This window comes from Carica papaya, chromosome 4, assembly GCF_054855325.1.
Source record: "Carica papaya isolate Zhongbai chromosome 4, ASM5485532v1, whole genome shotgun sequence".
In the NCBI taxonomy this organism is placed as follows: Eukaryota; Viridiplantae; Streptophyta; class Magnoliopsida; order Brassicales; family Caricaceae; genus Carica; species Carica papaya.
Genome location: NC_142312.1, coordinates 3,388,907 through 3,411,521, shown reverse-complemented (window position 1 = coordinate 3,411,521; position 22,615 = coordinate 3,388,907). Strand labels below are relative to the sequence as shown.

Genomic DNA, 22,615 nt, shown 5'->3' with positions numbered 1-22,615 from the left:
ATATTTTTAAAATTAAATATAATAATAATTATCAGTAATGAATTTTAATATAACAAAAAACAAATTTAATCAAAAAAATTTATTTAATATCTGACATAATATGATGATAACTATTGTTTATTTAAATATTTTAATATTATTATTGCATTTGCACCATATAATTTTCATAACAAATTTTATTATATCATATTCTACATTTATTTTAAATTTACTCACTAATTTTTAAATTATTTTTTATAGTTAGGATGATAATAATATTCTAATCATTAACATCTAAAATATAAAACATTTTAAAATATAAATAAATAATTATTTTAATAATATTATTTTTTAAAAAATATACATCACTTTGTCTTTTTCGTTTTCTTTTTGGTAAAAAATACGTCTTCTGTGTCTCAACCGGTTTGGTCCAAAGAGCCTCGCCTCACTCCATCCAAATCTCGTCTCCACTCGCCGAAGCTAGCTGGTTCTGGGGTCTGCAAATTCTAACGCATCATGTCTTGGTTGCCGCCTGAGCGAGCGAGGCTGCACATAGCCATGCTAGTCTTCCTGCTCGGCTATGGCGGAAACCATGTCATCATGCGACTCGCCCTCAACATGCGTGTAAGCAAACTGGTTTTCCCGCTTTACAGGAACACCATAGCTTTCGCTGTCCTAGCTCCCTCTGCTTATTTCCTAGAGAAGTATACGCAGTTAAACCCCCTTTTATCACCATTACTGATGCCTTCAAAGTTTTTAACACATCCCACTCCGTTGTTCTATTTGCAGGAAAGACAGACCGCCATTAACCATCTCGTTTCTGATACAGTTCTTCCTTCTGGGATTAGTCGGGTATGATCTAATCTAATTTATCCATGTGAATATCACTGAATTTCTGCTTGAATTCCCTCATTATTGATCTTTCTCTTCTGCAGAATAACATTGAATCAAGGTTTTTACATATTTGGATTAGATAATTCCACGCCCACATTTGCTTCAGCCACAGAGAATGCTGTCCCAGCCGTGTCTTTCATCATGGCTGTGTTGCTAGGGTCAGCGACTCATCTTCTCCATTCGTATACAGTGTTTTCATCATTGACCCACTGAGATTACTGGTTTTTGTGCCCTTTTGTGTTGCAGAATAGAAGAGCTGAACTTAAGAAGAAAAGATGGTGTAGCTAAGGTCTTGGGGACCATTGTATCTGTCAATGGAGCTTTGCTTATAACTCTTTACAAAGGTCCAGTTATTTATGGTCCAAGTTCAGGATCAAAACTATCACTGTTAGTGTTTCCATTAGGAAATGCTGAGGGGAAGAATTGGACCTTGGGCTGCCTATGTCTTATGGGTCATTGCTTGTGTTGGTCTTGCTGGATTGTGTTGCAGGCACCTCTCTTGAAGAAATACCCAGCTCGATTCTCCTTCATATCCTATTCCTGCTTCTTTGCTGTTTTTCAGTTTCTGGGAATTGCAGCTTACTTTGAGAGAGATTTTCAGGCATGGCAGATCCAATCTGCAACCGAACTGTTCACTCTTCTCTACGCGGTTAGTATAGTGAAGGTTTCCACTCATACTAATGCTTTCATTCCATTACTGTTAACTTAGATTTTTTAGAAAATGGGATCTAACTTTGTTGTTTCACACAATTTTAATGTTTAAAAATCTAGTGCGCTTGATAATAGATCGAACCTTCAGTATCAACTTTAACTTTTTGGAAAACTTGATTAAACTAGATTGTTTATCAATTGTCAACGCCATTTTGAAGATTAGTTTGTGGCAAAATGTTATATTAGCAAAATTTTGGCAATATGGAGTTTCTTTACAGTGAATTTGGATTCTATTTCCTTCGTAAAAGTAGGTTATATGGATTGAACAGCAAACATTTTGTATTCTTTAATCATCCATATAGTGTTAATATTCTATAAGGCCAAATATATGCTTGTTCTGATTCGATATTCATATTCCTATGGCATCCATGTACTGGTGGCTGCAGGGTTTAGTGGCATCAGCAATGGTGTTTGCAATACAGATATGGGTTGTGGACAGGGCAGGGCCATTGTTTGTTTTAGCATACTTACCTCTACAAACCTTAGTTGCTGCTATAATGGCTACCATTACTTTAGGTGAAGAGTTCTACTTGGGAGGGTAAGTTTCCTCTTTCCAAATTTTCATTAGATTACAGGTGTTAAAAATCTTCTTTAAACTCATGTATGGCTTATAAGCCGGAGAATGAAAGCTATATATATATATATGTATAATTTTTGGCTTACAATTCATTGGCTTATAAGTCAAGACACAAAACAAATACTCCTGTGACTTCCTTTTCAAATAAAACTAGCTTATAAGTGCAGCTTATTGTATATTTCTTTTGCTTCTTGGAATGTGATGTGCAGGATTATTGGAGCAGTATTAATAATAGCAGGATTGTATCTGGTTGTTCTGGGAAAAAATGCAGAAATCAATTATGCTTCAGGGAACACCATGATTAACTCAGTTTTGGAAGACTGTGAAGCAAATGGTTCTGGCCTTAAATCATCCTCCATTGCAGAACCACTGCTTCCCACCTCCAGCTGATGACCAAAATGTTAAGAAGCTCCAAGTTGATGCTCTTCGACTTTTTTGCATCTACTGATTGACATTACCAGATTAGTAGTGGCTAATTGCTACTTACCACTACATTATAGAGATCGATAAACTCTGTACTTACTCGGTTTATGGGTAAGTACCGTGATTTGGTCTTCACTAACTGTTAAATTCTAAATAACAGCCTTTGAGGTCTGTATAAGAAGAATCTGAAGGTGACAGAAGGCCGGATCATGATAATGTATCTACAGATGTAGGAGATTGGAAATTGAAATGCAAGGATCATTGTCAGCATAAAATCTCTTATAAATGTAACAATAAGATTTTGTTCTTTTAAGTTTTGTCTACCCATATTAAATATTTTACCAAGCGATTTAAATGATGCAGTTACTTGAAATGAATTTAGTGCATTCAAAATTTTGTTCCATTAACTTTCTGATCTATAAGTTTACATTGAAGTTGTCTCATGATTTGATCATATTAAAAGAAAAATCAAAGGGTGCTTTTTGTGGATTCTAGCAGCCATCCTCTTTGTTTTAATTAAAAATGGTGCAGAATTTTTAATTCATGCATTGATTTGGAAATTTGTTCAAAGTGACAGTTCTTGATAACCCTAATTTATTCCCATTTGTTATCACATTGCTTTAACGTTTCCTATTAAAAAATTTCTGACTGAACTTCATCATGGTGTTTGATTTCATTAGTCAATAAAAGCATCTTCTTTTAATATATTTTACTAAAAGCCAAGACCAAGAAGTAAACAAGTTTAAGTGATCCGTTTTGGATGGATTGTAAGTTGTGCTGTGAGTTTTGAAATGTTGTTAATATGAATATCGATTGGAAGTACTTTTAATTAAAATTTATTTGGTATTTAGGTAAAATAATAATAGAAAATATTATTAATTTTTTTTTTAAAAAAAGTGAAGTTTTATATTCAATAAAATTAACTTTTAAATATTTTTTATTTGTTTAATTATAAAAATATGTTTAAAATATAGAAATTGCAAGTAAAAACTGCACCAAACGAACTCTAATTTTGATTTATGTATTGATGATTTTTTTTTGTTCTCCCCTGAGAAAATAAGTTGTTCATTGAGTTTAAGAAAAAATAAACATCCAGTCTAAATGACCAAGAAGTTTTTGTTTATTCCTGAAAACGGGGCAGTAAACAAGCTAGATTTGGGTTAATCGTAACCTGCTAACCAAACAAAATAGGCCTACATAGCAGAGGAAGAAGCCGAAGCCCAAGAAACGTATTCGATTCGGCGACTCACGAATCGCGCCCGTAATCTGTTACTCTTCTCCTCTAGCCCCCAATCCAAGGTACTTCGCTTCTTCTTCTTCTTCTTCTTCTTCTTCTTCTTCTTCTATGTTTCCTTAACAATTCCTCTCTCGGCTTCTTCAATTATTTGTGGTTTTTGTTGAAACAATTGCTTCTATTGCCCTCGATTTTCCAATTTCCCTGATTCTTAGCACTGCGTTCTTTGGATTAACCCAGTTTTAGACCTAATTCTAACCGTTGCAATATTTATTTTAGTTTTCTGCGTCCCCAAATTCTTAGGTTTTGATTTACCTTAAGAAGTAATTTAATTATTTATTTCAACATTTTCAGTTTTCTTTGCATCAATGGAGAGTTAATTGGTAGTTTAACAAACGAAGCAAGTTTTTTGAATGTGCTCAAGAAATGTTATGCTTGAGCTTAGGCTTAATGGCGGCTGTTTATGTATTCTTTGGTAATCGTCTGTGGAAACCCTAATCCTTTATTAGAAACTTGGTTTGGACAAGATTATGCGATGTGGATATAAAAAGGGGACTTTTGTTAGAAAAGGAAGAGTTGTTTTCTCTGATATGACTAGCTCTGTTAACTAAGAGTTCTGAACCACATAATGGTCAATCACTTGGTCCTTTCCGGTTTCTCTGTAATCTTTAAGTGCAGATCAATTAATTTGTTCTAGCTGTTTCGTGTATGGTCCTAGACGCATTCAAAATTCTTGAATTGCTTTGGAAAATGTTTGGGTTTGGTCACAATTCGAATATTCTTCAGTTGGATTTTAAACTGTTCTGAAGTTTCAATAGAGTTCTCAGTTTGATGTGCTTTAGAGAAAATCAGATATAGGAGGATCATCAAGCATTTAGGCTAAAGATTTAGAAAGCACTTAAACTTGCATAATAGAAAGTTATATCCTTTTGTTTTGGCATGATTGTCTTACTTACTAGATTGAGTTTTTAAACTGTTCTGAAGTTTCAATAGAGTTCTCAGTTTGATGTGCTTTAGAGAAAATCAGATATAGGAGGATCATCAAGCATTTAGGCTAAAGATTTAGAAAGCACTTAAACTTGCATAATAGAAAGTTATATCCTTTTGTTTTGGCATGATTGTCTTACTTACTAGATTGAGTTTTTAAACTACGTTTGTGATTCATCAACAACTAATCAGTTCATTAAAGCAATCAAGACTCCAGTGTTTTGGGATTTCGATTATGGAAGAAAGAGGGGACCCTGAGCATCAGTTGATGATCAATGAAAGTTTTGCAGTTAATATGGAAATTGATCCAAAGAGAGCACGGTTTCCGTGCTGTATTGTCTGGACACCCCTTCCTGTTATTTCATGGCTTATACCTTTCATCGGTCATATTGGCATCTGCAGAGAAGATGGAGTGGTTTTGGATTTTGCAGGGCCAAATTTTGTCTGTGTTGATAATTTTGCGTTTGGAGCTGTGGCTCGCTATTTTCAAATAAGCAAGGAAAAGGTATTTTTGCATTATTATCCCTGAAAATATGGAGGTGTTTTTCAGCTAGTGATGCATTTATTAGCCTGCTAGTGGCTTACTGGAATTAGAGTAGCTGGGCCATTCTTATGAATTCCTCTTATAGTAAATTTATGCATTACAATGGCTTTTTTAGGCCTATTAGTCACAAGCGTATTAACATTACTGGGTTGAGATTGATGTAAAAGATTTAACAAAGGGGGTTGCATTCCAAGGAGTAAATGCTTATCAGTTTCTGTTTCCTCCTAATTTTCATCTGCATCCTACAAAAACTTTTGCCAGGAATGTTGCATTTCTTCGCTTCCAGCTTCATTCAGAGGTGAGGATGGACACCAATGGATGAGCCAAATGGATCATGGAAGGGGCACATTGACATGGGATGATGCACTGAGAAATAGTACACAGGAGTTCCAACACCTGTCCTATAATCTACTTACTTGCAATTGCCACTCTTTTGTAGCAAACAATCTAAACAGATTAAGTTTCAGATCCGGTGGGTGGAATGTGGTGAACCTTGCAGCTTTCATTTTCTTCAAGGGTTGCTGGGTAAACAGAGCAGCCATGATCAAATCCTTTTTACCCTTCGTTCTAGTCTCGGGGCTTGGATTTGCATTTGGGGGCACGACTTTCCTAACTTTCTGGGCCTTTTTCATCTCATTTCTTGTTGGTTGGTTTCTTTTGGGTACATACTGTTTTAAGAATTTGATTCACTTATAACTTTTTTATTGATGTATTTGGTTTCCCTAAAACAATGCCCATAAAACCATGGATGCTTTGGTTATACGCCAAAAAGATCACAAGAGAATCCGTTCGGCAGCTGAGAAATCGTAATTGCAATAATGGACAAAGAGGCAGTTGATTCAAAGATCACCACTGTAATTGTACGTTTCCTTTATGTTTTTAAACACTGACTGGTTATTTGGTTACTTTTTTTCTTTTCAGCCGTGCCAGGGTTTGTCAAATACGTGCATTGTATGATGTAATGGAATTTACTGCTATGGAGTTGGAGTTTAGTCTATTGAATTACAATTTAAAAATGAAATCACTGAGTATAATACGTCTTGTAATCATGATTTCTTATAGGGGTTAATGAATTAAAATATCATTTATCTTCATTCTTTTGAAGATTGAAAAGGTTATGTCTAAGTTTTTTATTTATTATGATTACTTTAGTTGAAGAAAACTTTAATTTAATTAACGTAATTTTATTAATAAAATAGTGAGTTTAAGTTTTTAATTTCACTTAATAATTTTTTTTACCTAATAAAACGATAGTTTTCTCTCTTTATTCGCGGATGGATTAGAGAGAGTAATGAGTTGGGGTTGAGGTTGGATTTTATTCTATTCACTTATATTATATAAATCATAATTTGTTTTGAATTCGGAATTAATTTAAACTTTTACTTTATATTATTTTTCTGGAAGAACAATAATATTTTTTGTTCCTTTTTAAATAATTTTTTTTTTTTATGTATATGCGTACCCAATGCAAAAATGGTTTTGTTAGTACAAAAAGAAAACTAGTATATATACAATCCAGTAGACAAATATATATTTGTTATAAAAGACAATGTATATACGTATACATACAGATACACAAACTTATATATACACACACAACAACATAAACTTACATTGACATATACTTTGTATATTAATTAATACAAAAATTATATATATATATATATATAGTAAATGAGGTTAAAATAAGTTTTTGAAGCCTAATCCCAACCCGCTCTACTGTAGACATTTTTTCCCACCGACCTATATTTAATCTAATCCGAACCTAATTTTATTATAAAAAAATCCTATCGAATCTGCTTCGGACAGAATAAATTACCTAATCCAATCCGAACCTAATTAACAAATCAATTTTTATTAATTATTGATTAATAAATTAATTTTTTTTTTTCTAATGTAGACTTTGGAGGTTGGAATCCAAGACTTTTGTGTCTCAAACATTAACTTTGAACTAAAAAGAAATAAAATTTCTTGTATACTAAGTTTTGCGTATTGGTTTTGAAATATTATATTTAGTTGTTTATTTTTTAAAAAAATTTACATGTTTTGTTATCCAATTTTTCTTAGGGTTCTAATTACCATTCTACCCACATATAGATATCCTATGATTCTGAGGCTGCTCGCAACTACGCATGTGATGACGGAAATACCCATCGCCTTTAGCGAGGATGGCTAAACTGTAATTATAAGCTAACTTCAGGTCTATTACATAAGACCAGCCTATTTATTGGTACCGAGAGGCGTGAGAAATGTGTCTGTGATTAACAGAGAAGTAACCTCGTTTTCTTCTTCCTGTGCGAGAGAATTGCGAAAATGGCAGCAGAAGAGGGTCAAGTTATCAGTTGTCACACTATCGATTCGTGGAAGGAGCAACTCAATAAGGGAAATGAATCCAAGAAGCTGGTATTTTCTAGTTCTCTTTTTTTCCTCGATAATAGATATTTCATCTATTAATTTATTTTAATTTAGGCATTTTATTCCGTTTTCTATTGCTTTTCTACTTCTCGAGTTATCCTGTCTATTGGTATTCTGGCATTGATTAACTGATCGGATATCTGTTTTGATTTAACCTATATTTTGTTCGAATCTATGGCATTTTCGTCAAGCTTTTTCCGTTTAATTAAAAGAGAAATCATTTTTTTTGCTTTCCGTATATTTTAATTAGTTGTCCTTTCTCTAAACCGCGAGTTTTCTGTAATCAGATGTTTTCGTGCTGTTCTTAGAAGTCTGATAATATGGAGGTTTGGGATTTAAGCGTCTGGATCTGGATGAAAAACGAAAGCCACATAGATAAAGCATTTAGTAATCTCTTTTATGGGAGAGATAATTTACTTAGATGGTTATTGGAATTATAATCTGCTGGGTGACTGAAACATTTATCATATTAGGCTTGCATACATGTAAACTGAGCGTCTGAGACCTAATCACGAGAGTAGTTTTTTGGTACTCAGGTAGCACAGGGGAGTTAAAGAAATTATAACTCTGATAGGTTGATTTCAGTCTCTATCTTTAAAAAAAAAAAAAAAAAAAAACATTCTAAAACAAAAATTGAAGGTACTAATCATATAGATTTATTTGTGAATTTGTGTATACTTTTTAAAATGATTTTTAAAAAAAGCCTCATTTCGAATTTAATGTGAAATTGTAATAGTAAAATCAAATTTCATTAGTTTTGTTGAATGCATTATCTCAATTCGAGATAAGATTTTATACAAAGTCCAGTGGATGGAATTTGAAATATATTGTTATAATTCTAGATAAAATTTCATATGAGCTCAATTTTTTGTCTTTCTAGTACAGTTTACATTCCTGTCCTAATCAGAGAGTAGTTGTGTATTTACAAAGAATTTTGTTCCAGATGTTTTTTTTTCCTCCCTTAAGAAAAGGCAGTACAAGTTATTGATAAATTAGTTGAAGTATCCCAAGTCATTAACAATAGATTCTCTACCTTTCGATGAATCAGTTTATGTAGTTTCTGGGTTTTAGCTAGCCAAGTTGGTGGTGCAGGTAGTTGTTGATTTCACTGCATCATGGTGTCCGCCATGCCGCTTCATTGCACCTTACCTGTCAGAGCTGGCCAAGAAATTCACCGATATCATATTCCTCAAAGTTGATGTCGATGAGCTGCAGGTAATATAAAGACAACTCAAACCACTAATTGTTGTGCTTAATTGTGAACGATAGGTGAATCTAGAAAACTATTATTCTTTAAACACAGAGTTTGGATCTGCCTATGATTGCTGAAAGGAAAGTTGTACACTGTCTAAGTGACCCCTAGAACACTGGGGAAAATATTACTAAATTGTACATATCAAATAATTAAAATGTAATATTGTCACCCTGAACTTACTAATAGCTTTTCCTGGTTGAAATTCCAATGTTTTGAAAATTTTGATAACATTGGTTAATTAATTTGTGGGGTGTGTAGGCGGTTGCAGCTGAGTGGGATGTGGAGGCTATGCCGACTTTCCTGTTCTTGAAGGAGGGCAAGATTGTGGAGAAAATTGTGGGAGCAGATAAAGAAAATCTCCACCAGACAATCATAAAGCATTCAGCATCAGCACCTGCTCCTGCTCCTGCCCCTGCCATACAGTGATAATCTACCTTGTGGCTTTTACATGAAGCTATGTAGACTTCAGAATTGCATGACTGTTGTCGGTAATCCAGTATTTTGTGTTTGGATTTATATGTGAGTCCCTTGTCATGTATCATTGTCACCATATGTGTAGCTGTTTAATTTAATAATTAAGTCATCTTTGCTTGACAAAGATTGGATTATGGTCTGTAGCATATTGGGTATGTTTCTGCTGTCAGTTTGATGTTTTCATACAAAACTGCTATGCTGGTATGAATGAATTTAAAAATCTTTCTAGTTTATATTTAAGTTAATAAAAACATGACTTTAAATGAAATTGGAGTAATCTCTTTCCTGTACAGCTTCATGCTGGTGAATCTGTTGAATCTTTTTTTCAAAATTTTTATATAAGTTATATTTATTATATCTGATATTTTTCCACTTATATTTTTATTAAAATTTAATCTTCACAGTAATTTAGTTCTTTAATGTAGTAAATTCTTATGTAAGAAAAATCATCACCATGGAATATTAAAAGAAAAATCATGAAGGACAAATAATATGCCTTCCCCATAAATAGAATATGCTTAAAAATATATATGACTCTATTTAAAAAATAAATAATAATTTTTATATTTGTTACTTCTGTAATTAGCTGTTAAAATTTCCAAGTCTCCTTTGAAATGTAAGTTTTAACATTTTTATATACATTAGGTTGTATTTAAAAAATAATTTTTTAAATATAATATAAAAACTTCCCTTAGGTTTATACATAATAAGTCAAATATGCCTACGTTGGATAATGCGTGTCGTCATTATCTCGGATGGCAAAATCGTAAATAAAACATGAGTAGGGTCTATTTATAACACCGATAAGAGCGCCGTTCAAGAAAACTACCAAGGAGAGACAAGGCATTGTCATCTGTAAATCCGCAGGGTGAAAAATCTTAGAGAGGCTTTAGAAGAAAATGGCAGCAGAAGAGGGACAAGTTATCAGTTGCCACACTATCGATTCGTGGAACGAGCAACTTCAAAAGGGAAATGAATCGAAGAAGCTGGTAATCTTCTTCGTTATTTTCTAATATATATCTATATATATATATATATATTTTTTTTTTAATTTTCTGAGATTTGATTTGATTTGATATTAGGTTGTTTTCCGTGATCCGGTTTTTTTTTTTTTTTTTAGTTGTTCTTTTTTTGTTTAATCGCTATTATTTTGCTTAATCTATTCAATGTTTGTTAAGTTCTTTTCATTTTTAATTGAAATATAATTTATTCTCTTTTTAAAAATATTTGTTAGGGTTTATCATTAGAGATTTTATATTTTGCAGGAGTTTGAATTATGCAGATGTTTGGGGATTTAACTGATTGGAAATTTAATATTAAAACAAACGTTACATGTAGGAAGGTTGGGTGAATATCCTATGAACTTTTTTTAGATTTTATTTATTTACAAAATACACGATATGAAAACTTGCAAAAGAAGCTTTAGTTTTTTTTTTTTTTTTTTAAATTTAAATTTACTTTGAGGAGAGAAATTAATTTAATTATAGAAATTAAAATTATGAATTGTTATACACTTATTTATATATACTTTTTGAAAGTACAGAGTATCTTTGTCATTTATATAAGACAATAAATCATTATTCACTTTAATTTGGACGATTAGTGTTGATCATCTTGACAGGTGTGATTGATGTTGAGTTTTATGTTGGATAATTTACATTAAAATCAAAAACGAAAATATAAAACAATAAAGAAATCCTGAGAGAGAAAAAAAAAAAAGTCAAAAAGATTACTTTGTCCCACTTGTGTTTATGAAATCCTGGGTCCATTGCGCGCATGAAAATTGTTTCTCATGTTTTAGGAGAAGATCATGCCTTTTGAGTCATTATGTCTCGTAAGCACGAAGATAGATTTAGAAAAAGAAGAAATTATGTTACCATGTGTATGATTGTTCTGAAAATTAAAAATGTTAATTGATTAGGAATATAGAATAAGTTGAAATACACAAGATAATTCTAAGATACTAGCCGATCTGTAGATAAAATGTCAAAACGTTCTTTTTAGACGAAGATGTACATATTTTCTAAATTAAGTTCGTAATTCTGATAAGCATGACATGCCATTAATAGAACTGAACTGGTAAGATTCTTAACCTTGTGAAAAATTGGTGTGAGAATGACTTTTAATTCAAAGTACCCTTTCAACGGATCAATTTATATAGCTAGCTGGTGGGTTTTAAGCTCTTAGTCATCCACTTTGTTTGTTCAGGTAGTAGTTGATTTCACAGCTTCATGGTGCGGACCATGCCGCTTCATTTCACCTTTCCTGGCAGAATTGGCCAAGAAACTGCCCAATGTTACCTTTATCAAGGTGGATGTTGATGAACTTAAGGTAAATTACCCTGAACTTCACATCCGTAAGGGCACTTTTACAATAAAATGTAAAATATCGATGATTATCTGATGCATGAAGTTACTAAATTACAATAAAATATAGGAAAATTTTCTCAAAAGCATGATGTCTATGACATGAATCTCCTTAATAACTACGTAGTGCTGATCCCTCTGGCGTTATGAGTTTGAAGTGAAAAACTATGCTTTTGCTTTTGCAAAAATCAATTAATTGATACTCTATGACGTGTAGTCGGTTGCGACTGACTGGGCTGTGGAGGCCATGCCAACCTTCATGTTCCTCAAAGAGGGTAAGATTGTGGACAAGGTTGTGGGAGCAAAGAAAGATGAACTCCAGCAGACAATTGCAAAGCATATGGAAACTGCTTCTGCATAATGATGATATTATTTATATATATATATATATATAGAGAGAGAGAGAGACCTGAAATATGTGGCTTTTTTAAATCTAGTGCTATATGGACTGTAGCGGTGTTGGATGAATCTGTGAGTTACTTCTATTATATCCTTTTCACAGGATTAAATTAGCTCTTTAATTTGGAGGGCATTACTGCTAATTATGAGTGATCTTTGCATTTACAAATTTGGATTATAGTGTAGTATATTTCGTTATGCTTGTGCTGTTAATTTTTGAAGAACTGATTAATTGGAGGAGAATGAAGATAAAATTTCATTCCACAAATCAATACCAACAACAATGTATGTAGTAAGATGAATATCCATTTATTTTAAAAATTATGAGGGTTGAAAATTCACCACCTATTCCAAAAAAGAGTGTTTGAGTCTTACCTATTTATTTATATCTTACCCCTTTCTTCAGTTATTTAAAATTTATTATCTTTTTCATTATCCTATTATAAAGCCTATTCAAGCAGAATTTTTTCTGTGTGGTGTAATACTCCTTCTGAGAAATAGAAGAGAAAACAAAGGGGAACGAAGAAGAGGTAAAGAAAAAGGTTTGTTCGGCCAGAAGTGGAAAAAAGAAAGAAGAAAAAGAAAGAAATGCAGACCCAATCTCCTGCTGCAACCAACAAAGGAGAGAAAATATATATACAGTGTATGTACAGGAAAGAGAGAGAGAGAGAGAGAGAGAGAGGAAAGAAAAAGAAAAGAAAAGAAACAGTGTGTACAAATAATAAGATATTTATTGGAAATGGTGTCGATTACTTTTCAAAGTAACCTAAAGATTATGGCTTCTCTTTTATCCCAAGCAAACTTGCATGTGCCTACGAAACTATATCAATCAGAGCTTGTTGAAACCAGTACACCACACACACACATATATATATATACACGCCTGTGTATATATATATACACGCACATAAAACAAAAAAAGAAAAAGAACAAAAACAACTAAATAAATAGATATATATATATATACATACACACATCTAAATATACACAAACACAAGCCAAAAGAAAGAGGGAAAGGAAAAAGAAAAAGAAAAAATCAACAGTCAAGATTCGAACACTTGCTAGCATACCATTGGCTATTCTTATCTATAAAAATGATGACTTAGGCTCAAGAAGAAGAGGAAGAACAACGTAGGAGAAAATAGCAAAAGTTGGAAAAACTCAAACTTAAGGAACTTACACAACTTGAAATTGTTGTTGAGACTGATAGGGCACGTCGTGTAAGTTTAATCTCGACTTGTATTAAGATCCTTAAGTTTAGAATTTTTCTAGCATTTGATCGACGTCGCAAACCTTCTTCAGAAAATATGATTCATGTTCTATTCTTTCTATTAAACAATTCGCAGCAATGTATCTATATTTTCTAATAATTTTCTGAAAGACAGATGCTAATGTTTCATTCACTCCATATCCATGAACTTACAGCTTCATATTGATTTGAGTGATCATAATGTCACATGTTTGCCATCTCTTTTTTGTCTCAAGGAAGAGAAGATTATCTCCAATATGAAGGAGGTTGGCGCCAAGGTCTCCATGGTCTGAGGTAGTTGGATTTCGGCTCAGTTAGTTTTAATTTGCATATACACCCCGCCTTGGTGTTTCTTTATAGCTGTCCAAACTATCGCTTAAGCCTGTTTCAAGAACTGGTTTTGAATCATTTGAAAAGGATCAGAAAGTGAGTGATGACCAACATATCGTTCACCAGTTTGATCAACATACGCATTTGTTAGTTCTTGGTGTCTATTTTAAGCATAATTTTGATCATCAGATACCCATTTAGAAGAGTGTAAATCTGCAGCTCATATAAATATAAGCAAAACTTTTATATTAGACTACAAATGAAGGGGAACCCATCTGCGTTTCTGCCTCAGAGCAGCGCGGTTATAAGATTAAATCATTTCTGTAATGTGGTGAGAAGGAAATACTGGCTGGTGATGGAAAAAAATATTGTATTTTTGAGAGTAGAAGAAATAAGAATTAGGACTTCTCTTCGGAAAAAAAAAAAAAAAAAAAAGAAGAATGGAAGCTGGATCTGCAACGTTCGTGATGAATAATTCTCTACCCCATTGAATTGAAAATGTCTCTTGTCATGTTCTTTCTGCCATCAGAAAGCAACAATCTCTTTTGTCTCTTTTGATTCTTTGGCTGATTATTGTTCTGTTTCAACCCGAATCTTTCCCAGCTCCTTTTTTATGGGGTGCAATATTGTTTAGGATATGATTTAGAATACCATTCAAACAATAAGAAAAAGATATTAGAAAGAAGATAATATATGTTTCGCTCACGGTGTGCAGTACGGTGTGATACAGAAACGACTCGGACTTGTATCCATATGCAACTTGCTGCTTATATATTCTCTATAATTTCTTCGTCCTCCATTCGACCTCCAACCCTCTTGTGTATGTATACATGCTTGTTCAAGTGGGCATCTCTAATGTATGTGATGTCGTATTCCTTGACTGTTTGCCCTGCAATTTCTAGATCTAGTAACATTTGGCTTTTGTTTCTCAGACATGAAAATGAAACAGTAGTAGAGAGTTCCAAGCTTCGATTAAATGGCTGATGAGATCCAACAGTAGCCCATCTTGGTATCATGTGGGTCTACCTGCAAGTCCTGGAGATCAATGTAGTTTTCCTTCATAGTGCAGAACATTCTTTGATAAAATTGATTTGCTTATATATTTGAGATAGAGTTCACTTTTTTTGTTTCTTAATCAATTGTGTCTCTTATTTCTTGATGGCTGCACTGGCATTATAAAGAATCCTATAAGTTTCACCTTTAACAACTCGATGACTCGATTTCCAATGTCAATGAACAATTTCTGTACTCTGGGAATTTTGAAGTTCCAAAATGCTGCTGCCTTCAAAGCTTGCAAGGAATGATTGATGATTAACTTGAATATAGTCTTCTCCAGCATCATGTGTATAGTGTATTTTTAAAGCCCTTCGTCTCTGGGTTCATAGTCTTATGTATAGTGATGGGTATTCTAGCAGGTGACTCAACCTACCTCAAATAAGATGGATAAAAAATATGAGATATAATGAAATACGAGGTGGGTGGAGATAGAATATTATGAACACAAACTAGGTATATTACGAGTATAAATTTGTTGATATTTTAAAAATAAATGTGTAAAAGTGAATTTAAGTCAAAACACTATTGAATTTTGTCATTATCTAAATTTGTTTGGTTTTAAACTGTTGCCAACTTACAAGTTATATGTGATACAATGACAGTGAAGACTTGAGTCCAAAACTAAATTCTGAAATTTAACTTCTTCAAGAAAGTGTGTGATAAGTTACGACAATGCATAATATAGGAGTGCACATTTTTCAGTTTGGATAAAAAAAATCGGACTGAATCAACATGTTCGTTTTCGTCTTCGATTCACAAACTGATAGACGGATTTAGATCGAGAGTCAGGGCAGCAGAGTATGCAAATGAATGTTGGCGTCCAGATTCGTCGATCAGCTTTTGATTTTAGCTTTTATGTTTTAAAAATATTTTAGTAATTATTAGGTAGAATTACTGATTAATAAAATATTAGAATATTACTGAAACATTGATGCATCCAAAGTAACATATTCAGAATTCCCTTCAGATAAAAAACATAACTAGAATATAGGTAAAGACAGGGAAAATGTGGAAAAATAAATTTGAACTTTTCATCATCAGAAACTGCAAGATTAAAAACATAAGGATGAGTAGGATCCACTCCTAACATGGACATAAATATACAAAGGAAGCTTTTTTAACTCTTCCCCTGTACATCTCTAAAATTTTGAAAAGAACAAAATTAAAACACAATACCAAATCTGAGACACTTCCCGGATTCCGGTTAAAAGGCAGAGGCCAGGAGCTTCAAGTTCACCTCAGAGCCCCAAGTTGTAGGACTCCATGAATTTACCATTTCACCCTACAGTCACTACTTTACAAGATTTCTACTCAGCTCTCGTCTAAAACAATTTGGTCATTACCTTCTCCCCCAATTCAAAGGTAATAACCTCCTATCTACTTTACTTTCCAAATGTAAAAAAACAACTTCCTCTATTCTAGTTTTGGTTCTGTTTTTTTCGCTTCACATGCCGGTTGTGTACGGTTAACTTACTTCACGTGAATATATATGAAGAAAAGAGTGTTTTTATCTGTATTTTGGCCTCCTTAACCCTTCCAATTATTTGTGTAAGTCACTGGAGCACAGACAGCTTCCACTGATAACCGCTTGAGGATGTTGGGACATGGGTCTTGGCCAAAGTTGCTGTTGGCTATGGTCACGGCGCATCTTTGCTTACCTACACACTTCTGCAAAAGAGGAAATAAAGTGGTGATCAATGTATTTCTGAAAGATTCTTCTTACAGATGTGAGATTTGAGAATTTGAAGGGTCAGTACCTTCTCTAGTATGGCATATGAGGTAGAAGCATGGCAAGGTCCTTGCTGGTAACTCCCACAAGTTCCTAGAGGGGTGCCAAAGCTTGCAAATTTAATTGAAGAAATGGCCTGTCCAGGACTACACCGCAAGTGAACTTTTGGCCGGTGCAATTCTTCTGCCCTTCCATAGCTCTCAATGTGCCAGTTTTTAATGGTTGGGTGGAACTCAGAGACTTCAGCACAGACACTAGCAACCGATCTCTTCACCAGAGAAATTCTTGAGGGATCCCCTCCGAGTTCCTCGAAGATGACCAACAGATTTTGAGTTGGCTTCAGCCAAGACCTGGGCACATGGTACCTGTAAATAAAATTTCATTAGGAACAAAGTGAAAAATCTTTCTTATTTTTTTTTTAAGGGTAGAAAACTTCTGTGAATTCTCCATCTTGTGAACAGTTACCATTGTTGAGTAGGCTGGCCACAACCAGCTTGACACTTGGTAGGTCGAAATGTCCCAGCATAACTGCAGCCATTGCAGGTACCGCTAGCGTATGCTGTCCAATATCTTCCTATGCTCTGTCCATTAATCCATATTTCACCTTTTCCCATACCATCCATGTCCAAAGCCAATGGCTCATCTCCTTCTGGTGCATCAAAATAAGCCTGCAAAAATCAAAGCCATTAAGTCGAACTTCTAAAATTAATGGGTTAGTTATTTTTGTTTGACATCTCAAAGTTATATTTTTCTTTGCTTTTATACCTTATGCCAGGTCAATGGTTGCTGTTTCTGCACTGCCAGTGATCCCGCGATCCATTCTACTGAGGACATGCCATTTGGAGAGACAAGGTTCATAGCCTCTCCTTTGAGGCCAACCTGTTCAAAAAAGTCAACCATGACTCATGGACCATCTAATTCAATAAGACAATCAACAAATGCAGAGGCAAGGACCACTGACCTGGTAAGTCCACTTCTGCCAGGATAGATCCCATTTTCCCTGGTTAAGTCCATGCAATGCAACTGGACCAAGAATTCCTGTGTTCCATGACTCAAAGTGTCCTCCAACATTCTTTAGGCCGAAAAACAAAAATTAAAAAGCACATTATCAGGTCATATACAGCTTACACAATATATAGATATAACCAGGTAAATCTATTATGGTTTTGTAAGGATTAAAAAATCACCCAACACAACTATCTACCAACATCACCAATAATCACTGGCTTAAAGTGCATTTCTAGTATGCCTTAAGTCTTCATGTGGCAACATGGTCAATATAATAACAGATGTTTACTCTCAAGTTCATGGTTGCTGAAGGTCTGACAAGTTTTAAGTATGGCAGTTCATCGACCACTTGAGTTTAGTTTCAATCAGCTTCATGTCACTTATAAGAGGAACTAACCGGCAATCCAACGGCAACACTCAGCAGAGCAATTCTGTTTGTTCCAGCATGCAAATTGACCTTCCCAGTATATGTGAATCTCCTTCTCTCCCTCGTCCCAAAAGCAGAACCTATTTGAGACATATAAACTGTGATTAGCAAACAACCAACGGGATAAATCAGGAGACCACGGGAATTAGATAAAGTATACACCTGAAAGCTGCCCGTTAATAAAGACATGCAAAGCATGTCCTGTTGATTGAACAAGGAGAGTTGGTAGTTCTTTTCCATGCAGGAATGACTCAGAGGAACTAATATCAACACTGCAATTACATTTAGAAGGAAGGTTAATAAAAATTAAAACAAAAAAGTTCATTCTAAAGGATTCTCGCTAAAATTTAACACAGTTAAATAGATATCATTTCCATTTTGAAAATATGCATTGATACCAAGATATAAATGGCTGCTATAGAAGTATTTTAGTCTCTAATATAATTGAACCCGTAGGGGTATTATTCATTGCAAGCTGAACATAATATGCAGGTAAGTCTTCATAATAGACAATCAGTACATACTCGTCAGCGTATATCAATAACAGGAGGTCACTCTTACCTGGTAATGTACCAAAGATAGTCACTTGCATCCCTTGTAACATTTACCTGCTCCAGGAGACCAGAAGCAGTAAATGTTGAGCTCTCATCCAGAGAAGAAACGTCCTCATCATAGGTCTCCCATGAGAACATCTGAGAGCTGGTAGGTAACATTTCCATGTTTGATGTCTGGACACCAACCTGAAAAAAAGAAAGAAGAAATAAATTATCACGTAAGATGATATTCAATGTCTACAGATGATAAGAACAAAATTTCGAAGAACTAAGCTTAATTAGTTTAGCTGCTGCAAAAGATACACGGAAATTTACTTCTTTTGACTGTGTACCTTTGCAGTATTAAAAACTACATTTCTGCAGTCAGGAAGAATACTGATGGACCAGGGAGGCAAATTATAATGCATGTTATTGAACATCACTCTTGCAGCAGATTTAGTATCATAGTTTGAGAGAAAAGCTGCACAGTCTCCTGATTCTGAAGTGTAAACATGAGCCTGGAAAATGGCAAAGATTTGCCAGAATCATTAAGGAATAAAATTTATATAACTACCAGAAACGCAGTGCTAGAATAGAAGTGAACCTGTTGAAAGTTTCCTAATGAAGTAATAATAGGATCAGCTGAAACTAGGGCTCGCTCACACATTTTAATTGCCTTGTGAAGCTCCTTGAGGTGACCATATTTTGGTTGCCTGATCAAACCTATGAATTTTTTCACTGAAGCAGTCAGTTTCATTTCCAATCATCTGGTGCATTAGTATAATGTGGGCAATAAAATAACAAGGAAAACAGATCAGCATGCATAAATTTCTTAAAGTACAGAGTTCAACAAAGCCAGATATGGATCTGTTTGGTGCCAATCAGTATCGGCGACAACAGTCCGTTAACTTTGTTATTGGTGTTTATGATAGAGAACAATCCTCCGAGATGAATATCAGCAATAAGAACTCAGATAAATAAGGAAATGAATTTTGCTCCTTACCATATTCATCTATTGGAGCGTCATAGTCATAGCTGGTGGTGATGAAAGGACCTCCGGCTGTTCGTCCAAAGTTAGTCCCTCCATGATACTGTTTCACAGAATAGACAAAAAAATTCATTTATTAAAATAAAATAAAATAAGTGTTAGCATTGAAAGATAATCTATGAAAGTGAACTTTAGAAAAACAACCAACCATGTAATAGTTGACAAAGGACCCTCCTTTTTGTATGAACTTAGCAACTGCAAATGCAAGATCCTGAACTGGCCGCTGGTGGATGGGGCCACCAAAGTCTGTGAACCTTCACATTTAATGTAACAGATAAGCAATAGCATTTTGAATCCAGAATTATCATTTTGAAGTAATTCATTGGGCTCTCTTTTTATACCATTCCTAAGCCAAACAAAATCTCTCAGAAACTTTTTCGGCCAGAACCACCATATATTAAAAACTCAACTTCAATTCGCTAACAGTAGTTGCCTAAGCCTTTATTTAGAACTAATTAATCTCATTTTCTTTTCCGTGTGAGACAAGAAATTACCAGCCACTCCATGCCTCCGTCCAGATCTTGGGCTTGTAAGGTTTGTTAGGAGAGAATGCTTCACAGTAAAAACCATTGCACGTGTTTATCTGTCTCCATCAGCCAGGATACAACACTTAATCACTTAAAAGACACAACAAAACACAAACAAATTGTTTTCTTGGTTGCTATCTTGAAAACTATTTTGTTTGTTCCCATCATTTATCCTTTTCTTTACTTGCTTATTCAACAAATAGAAGCACCAAACAAAAAAGCAAACAATTGAAAATGAAATAAACTCAAATCTAACTCCTCAACTTGCAACAATGAAACTGGGCTATGAAAAGTACATACCACCGGATCTGGTGCATCGTCTTCTTTGCACATGACCCAGGGGACACCTGTTCCTGTTTCAACAGCCATTTTTGCTGCCCAACTCATATAATTATATCCATCGGCGCCTAATAACTTGCTCTGTTTCCCGTACTCATTCTCAATCTGCATTAAACCCAAAAGACAGGCCCAGAAAATAAACACATGAAATCATTGCAACTACGCTGGATTTTTAAGAGCCACTAACATAGACCATTGTCAAATTCACCCCTATCAGAAATCTCAAATTGGAAATTCAATTGTCTTAAATTTTATAAAATAGCAAAAATTTTAAATACTAAGAAGGGTACACAAATGAAAAGGCAAAGACCAAAATGCTGATACCTGAGAGAGGATAATGGGGCCACCCTGGGACTCAAACAAGTTTTCACTCTTCATCAGTCCCACAATCTTCTCTGTGAACCCTTGCATAGCTCTCTGCAACAACAATTTGATTTTAACACGCACGCGCACACACACATACACACACACACACACATACGCATATATGCATACAAACACATAAACATAGACATATGTACCAATGGAAATAATTAACATCAATTCGCTTTAACTTTGCATCAATTCATAGTCTGATCACAAAATACAAAAGGAAATGGAAGAAATGAGACCTTGAAAGGCTCATTGTCTGTTCTAAAGCTGATTCCAGGGACATACTTCAGCCAAACCGGAAAACCTCTGTACAAAACAGCAACATACAATTAGGTAAAAAATAAATTAGCCTACATTATAAGACCCTAAAAGCCCACAAAGTTAAAAGGGAAGCAAAGCCCAGAAAGAGAAATTTTCTTGAGCATAGTAAACGTAGATCTAGAAGAAGAAGTTATCAGTACCCGAAATTCCACTCAGCACAAACATAAGGTCCAATGCGAAGATGAGTATAAAGCCCTGCTTTCTGGATAATCTTTATAAATCTCACAAGATCATATCTCCCTTCGAAATTATACTAAAACCCACCAAAAAAAATTAGACTTGGAAGAAAAGAAGAGAGCAAAACACAGTACGAATTGCAAAGAAAAGTGAAGTGAAGTACATTGCCAGGAGATGGCTCGTGAAGGTTCCAGAAAACGTAGGTCTCGACCACGTCAAGGCCTCCATCTTTAGCCTTCTGTATCAGATCTTCCCACATCTGCACAGACACCATTAGTCAACAAAATCAACCACCCGGGTGCAAGATAAAATAAAATGGTGAAGAAATTGTATTAATCAGGAGAATGGGGAAAGATTTGATACATCAGGAGTGCTTCTCGGGTAATGTATGGAGCCGGAAAAGAGGATTCTCCTTTGGCCATTGATTACTATCGCCTTCCTATCGTAGGTGACGCTGCATTTGATCAAACCCAGAAATAAGAAGAAGCAAAGAACAGCTAGCAATCTCGAAGCAGAGACAGTTCCCATCTTCCTCTAATTCCAATCTCGCTTTCAAGTATTTCAAAGTTCACCGAAACCACAAGCAGAGAACCCCTTGACTCTGCTTTTATGGAGGAGAAGATGAAAGAAGAAGAAGAAGCAGAATAAGACAACTTAGAAAAGAGACTGATCAAACAGAGTAAGAGCAGAGTCCATGGAGTTTCTTCGGAGTTCACACTCACAGCTGCCTTCCAGGTCAGAACGAAACTGACGCTGCGAAGAGCACCATTTATAAGTGATGTTTACCGTCCCACCTCACAAGTGTCCGCAGTCGTCGCTACGTGGTGGCTCTGAGCTAATTACAGAAAAATAATAATAAAATTAAGAAAATATTTTTAAAAAAAAATGGAAGTGAATGAAACGACGTAGCACCGATGAACTGAAGACGAAAAGGAAATGAGAAGAGAGCAACGTATTAGACGGAAAATTAGAGGCGGAGTTTTGATTACCTGAATTTACATATTTACCCTCGAAATTTTAACACAAGCCGCCGACACAGCCAAAGCTGTTAAATTACTTGTCAATTTATGTTTGAGTGGGGGTATTTTGGGAAATATAATAGACGGATGGATCAATATAGACACAAGTGCTTGTGCTTCCTGCTTTTTGGTGGGCCCCACAAAGACGCTTCCATGTGAACCCGCGAAGTCTAAAACCAGACACCCGCCTTTTCCTTTTCTCGTTTTTGTCTCGATTCTTCT

General features: G+C 34.6%; 5 protein-coding genes and 1 pseudogene across 7 annotated transcripts; 4 read left to right on the top strand and 2 right to left on the bottom strand.

Moving 5' to 3' along the window:
* Positions 1 to 391: 391 nt before the first annotated feature.
* On the top strand, positions 392 to 2,897 carry UMAMIT6 (nodulin MtN21 /EamA-like transporter family protein). 2 transcript variants are annotated; one of them, XM_022052330.2, is made up of 6 exons: positions 392 to 683; positions 769 to 831; positions 915 to 1,031; positions 1,120 to 1,522; positions 1,971 to 2,122; positions 2,371 to 2,897. In XM_022052330.2, the coding sequence occupies exons 1-6, from the start codon at positions 496 to 498 to the stop codon at positions 2,549 to 2,551; spliced, it is 1,104 nt and encodes a 367-aa protein (XP_021908022.1). In that variant the 5' UTR covers positions 392 to 495; the 3' UTR covers positions 2,552 to 2,897. The 2 variants fall into 2 exon arrangements, with proteins under 2 accessions (XP_021908022.1, XP_021908023.1); XM_022052331.2 differs by having other exon boundaries at positions 400 to 603.
* An 838-nt stretch (positions 2,898 to 3,735) lies between these two features.
* Positions 3,736 to 6,346, top strand: RTH (RTE1-homolog). Of its 2 annotated transcripts, XM_022052404.2 has the most exons (3): positions 3,736 to 3,883; positions 4,998 to 5,310; positions 5,611 to 6,346. In XM_022052404.2, exons 2-3 carry the CDS (start codon positions 5,041 to 5,043, stop codon positions 6,043 to 6,045), a joined length of 705 nt encoding a protein of 234 aa, XP_021908096.1. In that variant the 5' UTR covers positions 3,736 to 3,883; positions 4,998 to 5,040; the 3' UTR covers positions 6,046 to 6,346. The 2 variants fall into 2 exon arrangements, with proteins under 2 accessions (XP_021908096.1, XP_088073509.1); XM_088217383.1 differs by lacking the exon at positions 3,736 to 3,883 and having other exon boundaries at positions 4,897 to 5,310; positions 5,611 to 6,254.
* A 1,242-nt stretch (positions 6,347 to 7,588) lies between these two features.
* Positions 7,589 to 9,726, top strand: LOC110822398 (thioredoxin H1-like). The gene is made up of 3 exons (XM_022052510.2): positions 7,589 to 7,752; positions 8,857 to 8,979; positions 9,278 to 9,726. Exons 1-3 carry the CDS (start codon positions 7,663 to 7,665, stop codon positions 9,443 to 9,445), a joined length of 381 nt encoding a protein of 126 aa, XP_021908202.1. The 5' UTR covers positions 7,589 to 7,662; the 3' UTR covers positions 9,446 to 9,726.
* A 574-nt stretch (positions 9,727 to 10,300) lies between these two features.
* TRX1 (thioredoxin H-type 1) lies at positions 10,301 to 12,401 on the top strand. The gene is made up of 3 exons (XM_022052402.2): positions 10,301 to 10,482; positions 11,702 to 11,824; positions 12,077 to 12,401. Exons 1-3 carry the CDS (start codon positions 10,393 to 10,395, stop codon positions 12,218 to 12,220), a joined length of 357 nt encoding a protein of 118 aa, XP_021908094.2. The 5' UTR covers positions 10,301 to 10,392; the 3' UTR covers positions 12,221 to 12,401.
* Positions 12,402 to 16,420: 4,019 nt separating this feature from the next.
* On the bottom strand, positions 16,421 to 17,072 carry LOC148266204 (beta-galactosidase 3 pseudogene; annotated as a pseudogene).
* Positions 17,073 to 17,083: 11 nt separating this feature from the next.
* BGAL3 (beta-galactosidase 3) lies at positions 17,084 to 22,204 on the bottom strand. Its single transcript, XM_088217380.1, is given in 17 exon segments — positions 17,084 to 17,290; positions 17,388 to 17,501; positions 17,584 to 17,694; positions 18,028 to 18,216; positions 18,218 to 18,329; positions 18,619 to 18,797; positions 18,944 to 19,108; positions 19,195 to 19,313; positions 19,594 to 19,681; positions 19,787 to 19,892; positions 20,133 to 20,221; positions 20,466 to 20,609; positions 20,829 to 20,921; positions 21,116 to 21,182; positions 21,338 to 21,450; positions 21,538 to 21,633; positions 21,738 to 22,204. Coding segments are annotated over 17 exon segments (2,157 nt in total). The 5' UTR covers positions 21,903 to 22,204.
* Positions 22,205 to 22,615: the final 411 nt, after the last annotated feature.

Bases quoted from the DNA above. Each gene is read 5' to 3' on its own strand.
- UMAMIT6 (XM_022052330.2), top strand. From the start codon at position 496: ATGTCTTGGTTGCCGCCTGAGCGAGCGAGGCTGCACATAGCCATGCTA. The intron at 684-768 runs GTATACGCAGTT...TTCTATTTGCAG, and splicing joins TCTGCTTATTTCCTAGAGAA to GAAAGACAGACCGCCATTAA. The intron at 1,032-1,119 runs GTCAGCGACTCA...TTTGTGTTGCAG, and splicing joins ATCATGGCTGTGTTGCTAGG to AATAGAAGAGCTGAACTTAA.
- RTH (XM_022052404.2), top strand. From the start codon at position 5,041: ATGGAAGAAAGAGGGGACCCTGAGCATCAGTTGATGATCAATGAAAGT. The intron at 5,311-5,610 runs GTATTTTTGCAT...AACTTTTGCCAG, and splicing joins TTCAAATAAGCAAGGAAAAG to GAATGTTGCATTTCTTCGCT.
- LOC110822398 (XM_022052510.2), top strand. From the start codon at position 7,663: ATGGCAGCAGAAGAGGGTCAAGTTATCAGTTGTCACACTATCGATTCG. The intron at 7,753-8,856 runs GTATTTTCTAGT...TTGGTGGTGCAG, and splicing joins GAAATGAATCCAAGAAGCTG to GTAGTTGTTGATTTCACTGC. The intron at 8,980-9,277 runs GTAATATAAAGA...TGGGGTGTGTAG, and splicing joins TTGATGTCGATGAGCTGCAG to GCGGTTGCAGCTGAGTGGGA.
- TRX1 (XM_022052402.2), top strand. From the start codon at position 10,393: ATGGCAGCAGAAGAGGGACAAGTTATCAGTTGCCACACTATCGATTCG. The intron at 10,483-11,701 runs GTAATCTTCTTC...TTGTTTGTTCAG, and splicing joins GAAATGAATCGAAGAAGCTG to GTAGTAGTTGATTTCACAGC. The intron at 11,825-12,076 runs GTAAATTACCCT...TATGACGTGTAG, and splicing joins TGGATGTTGATGAACTTAAG to TCGGTTGCGACTGACTGGGC.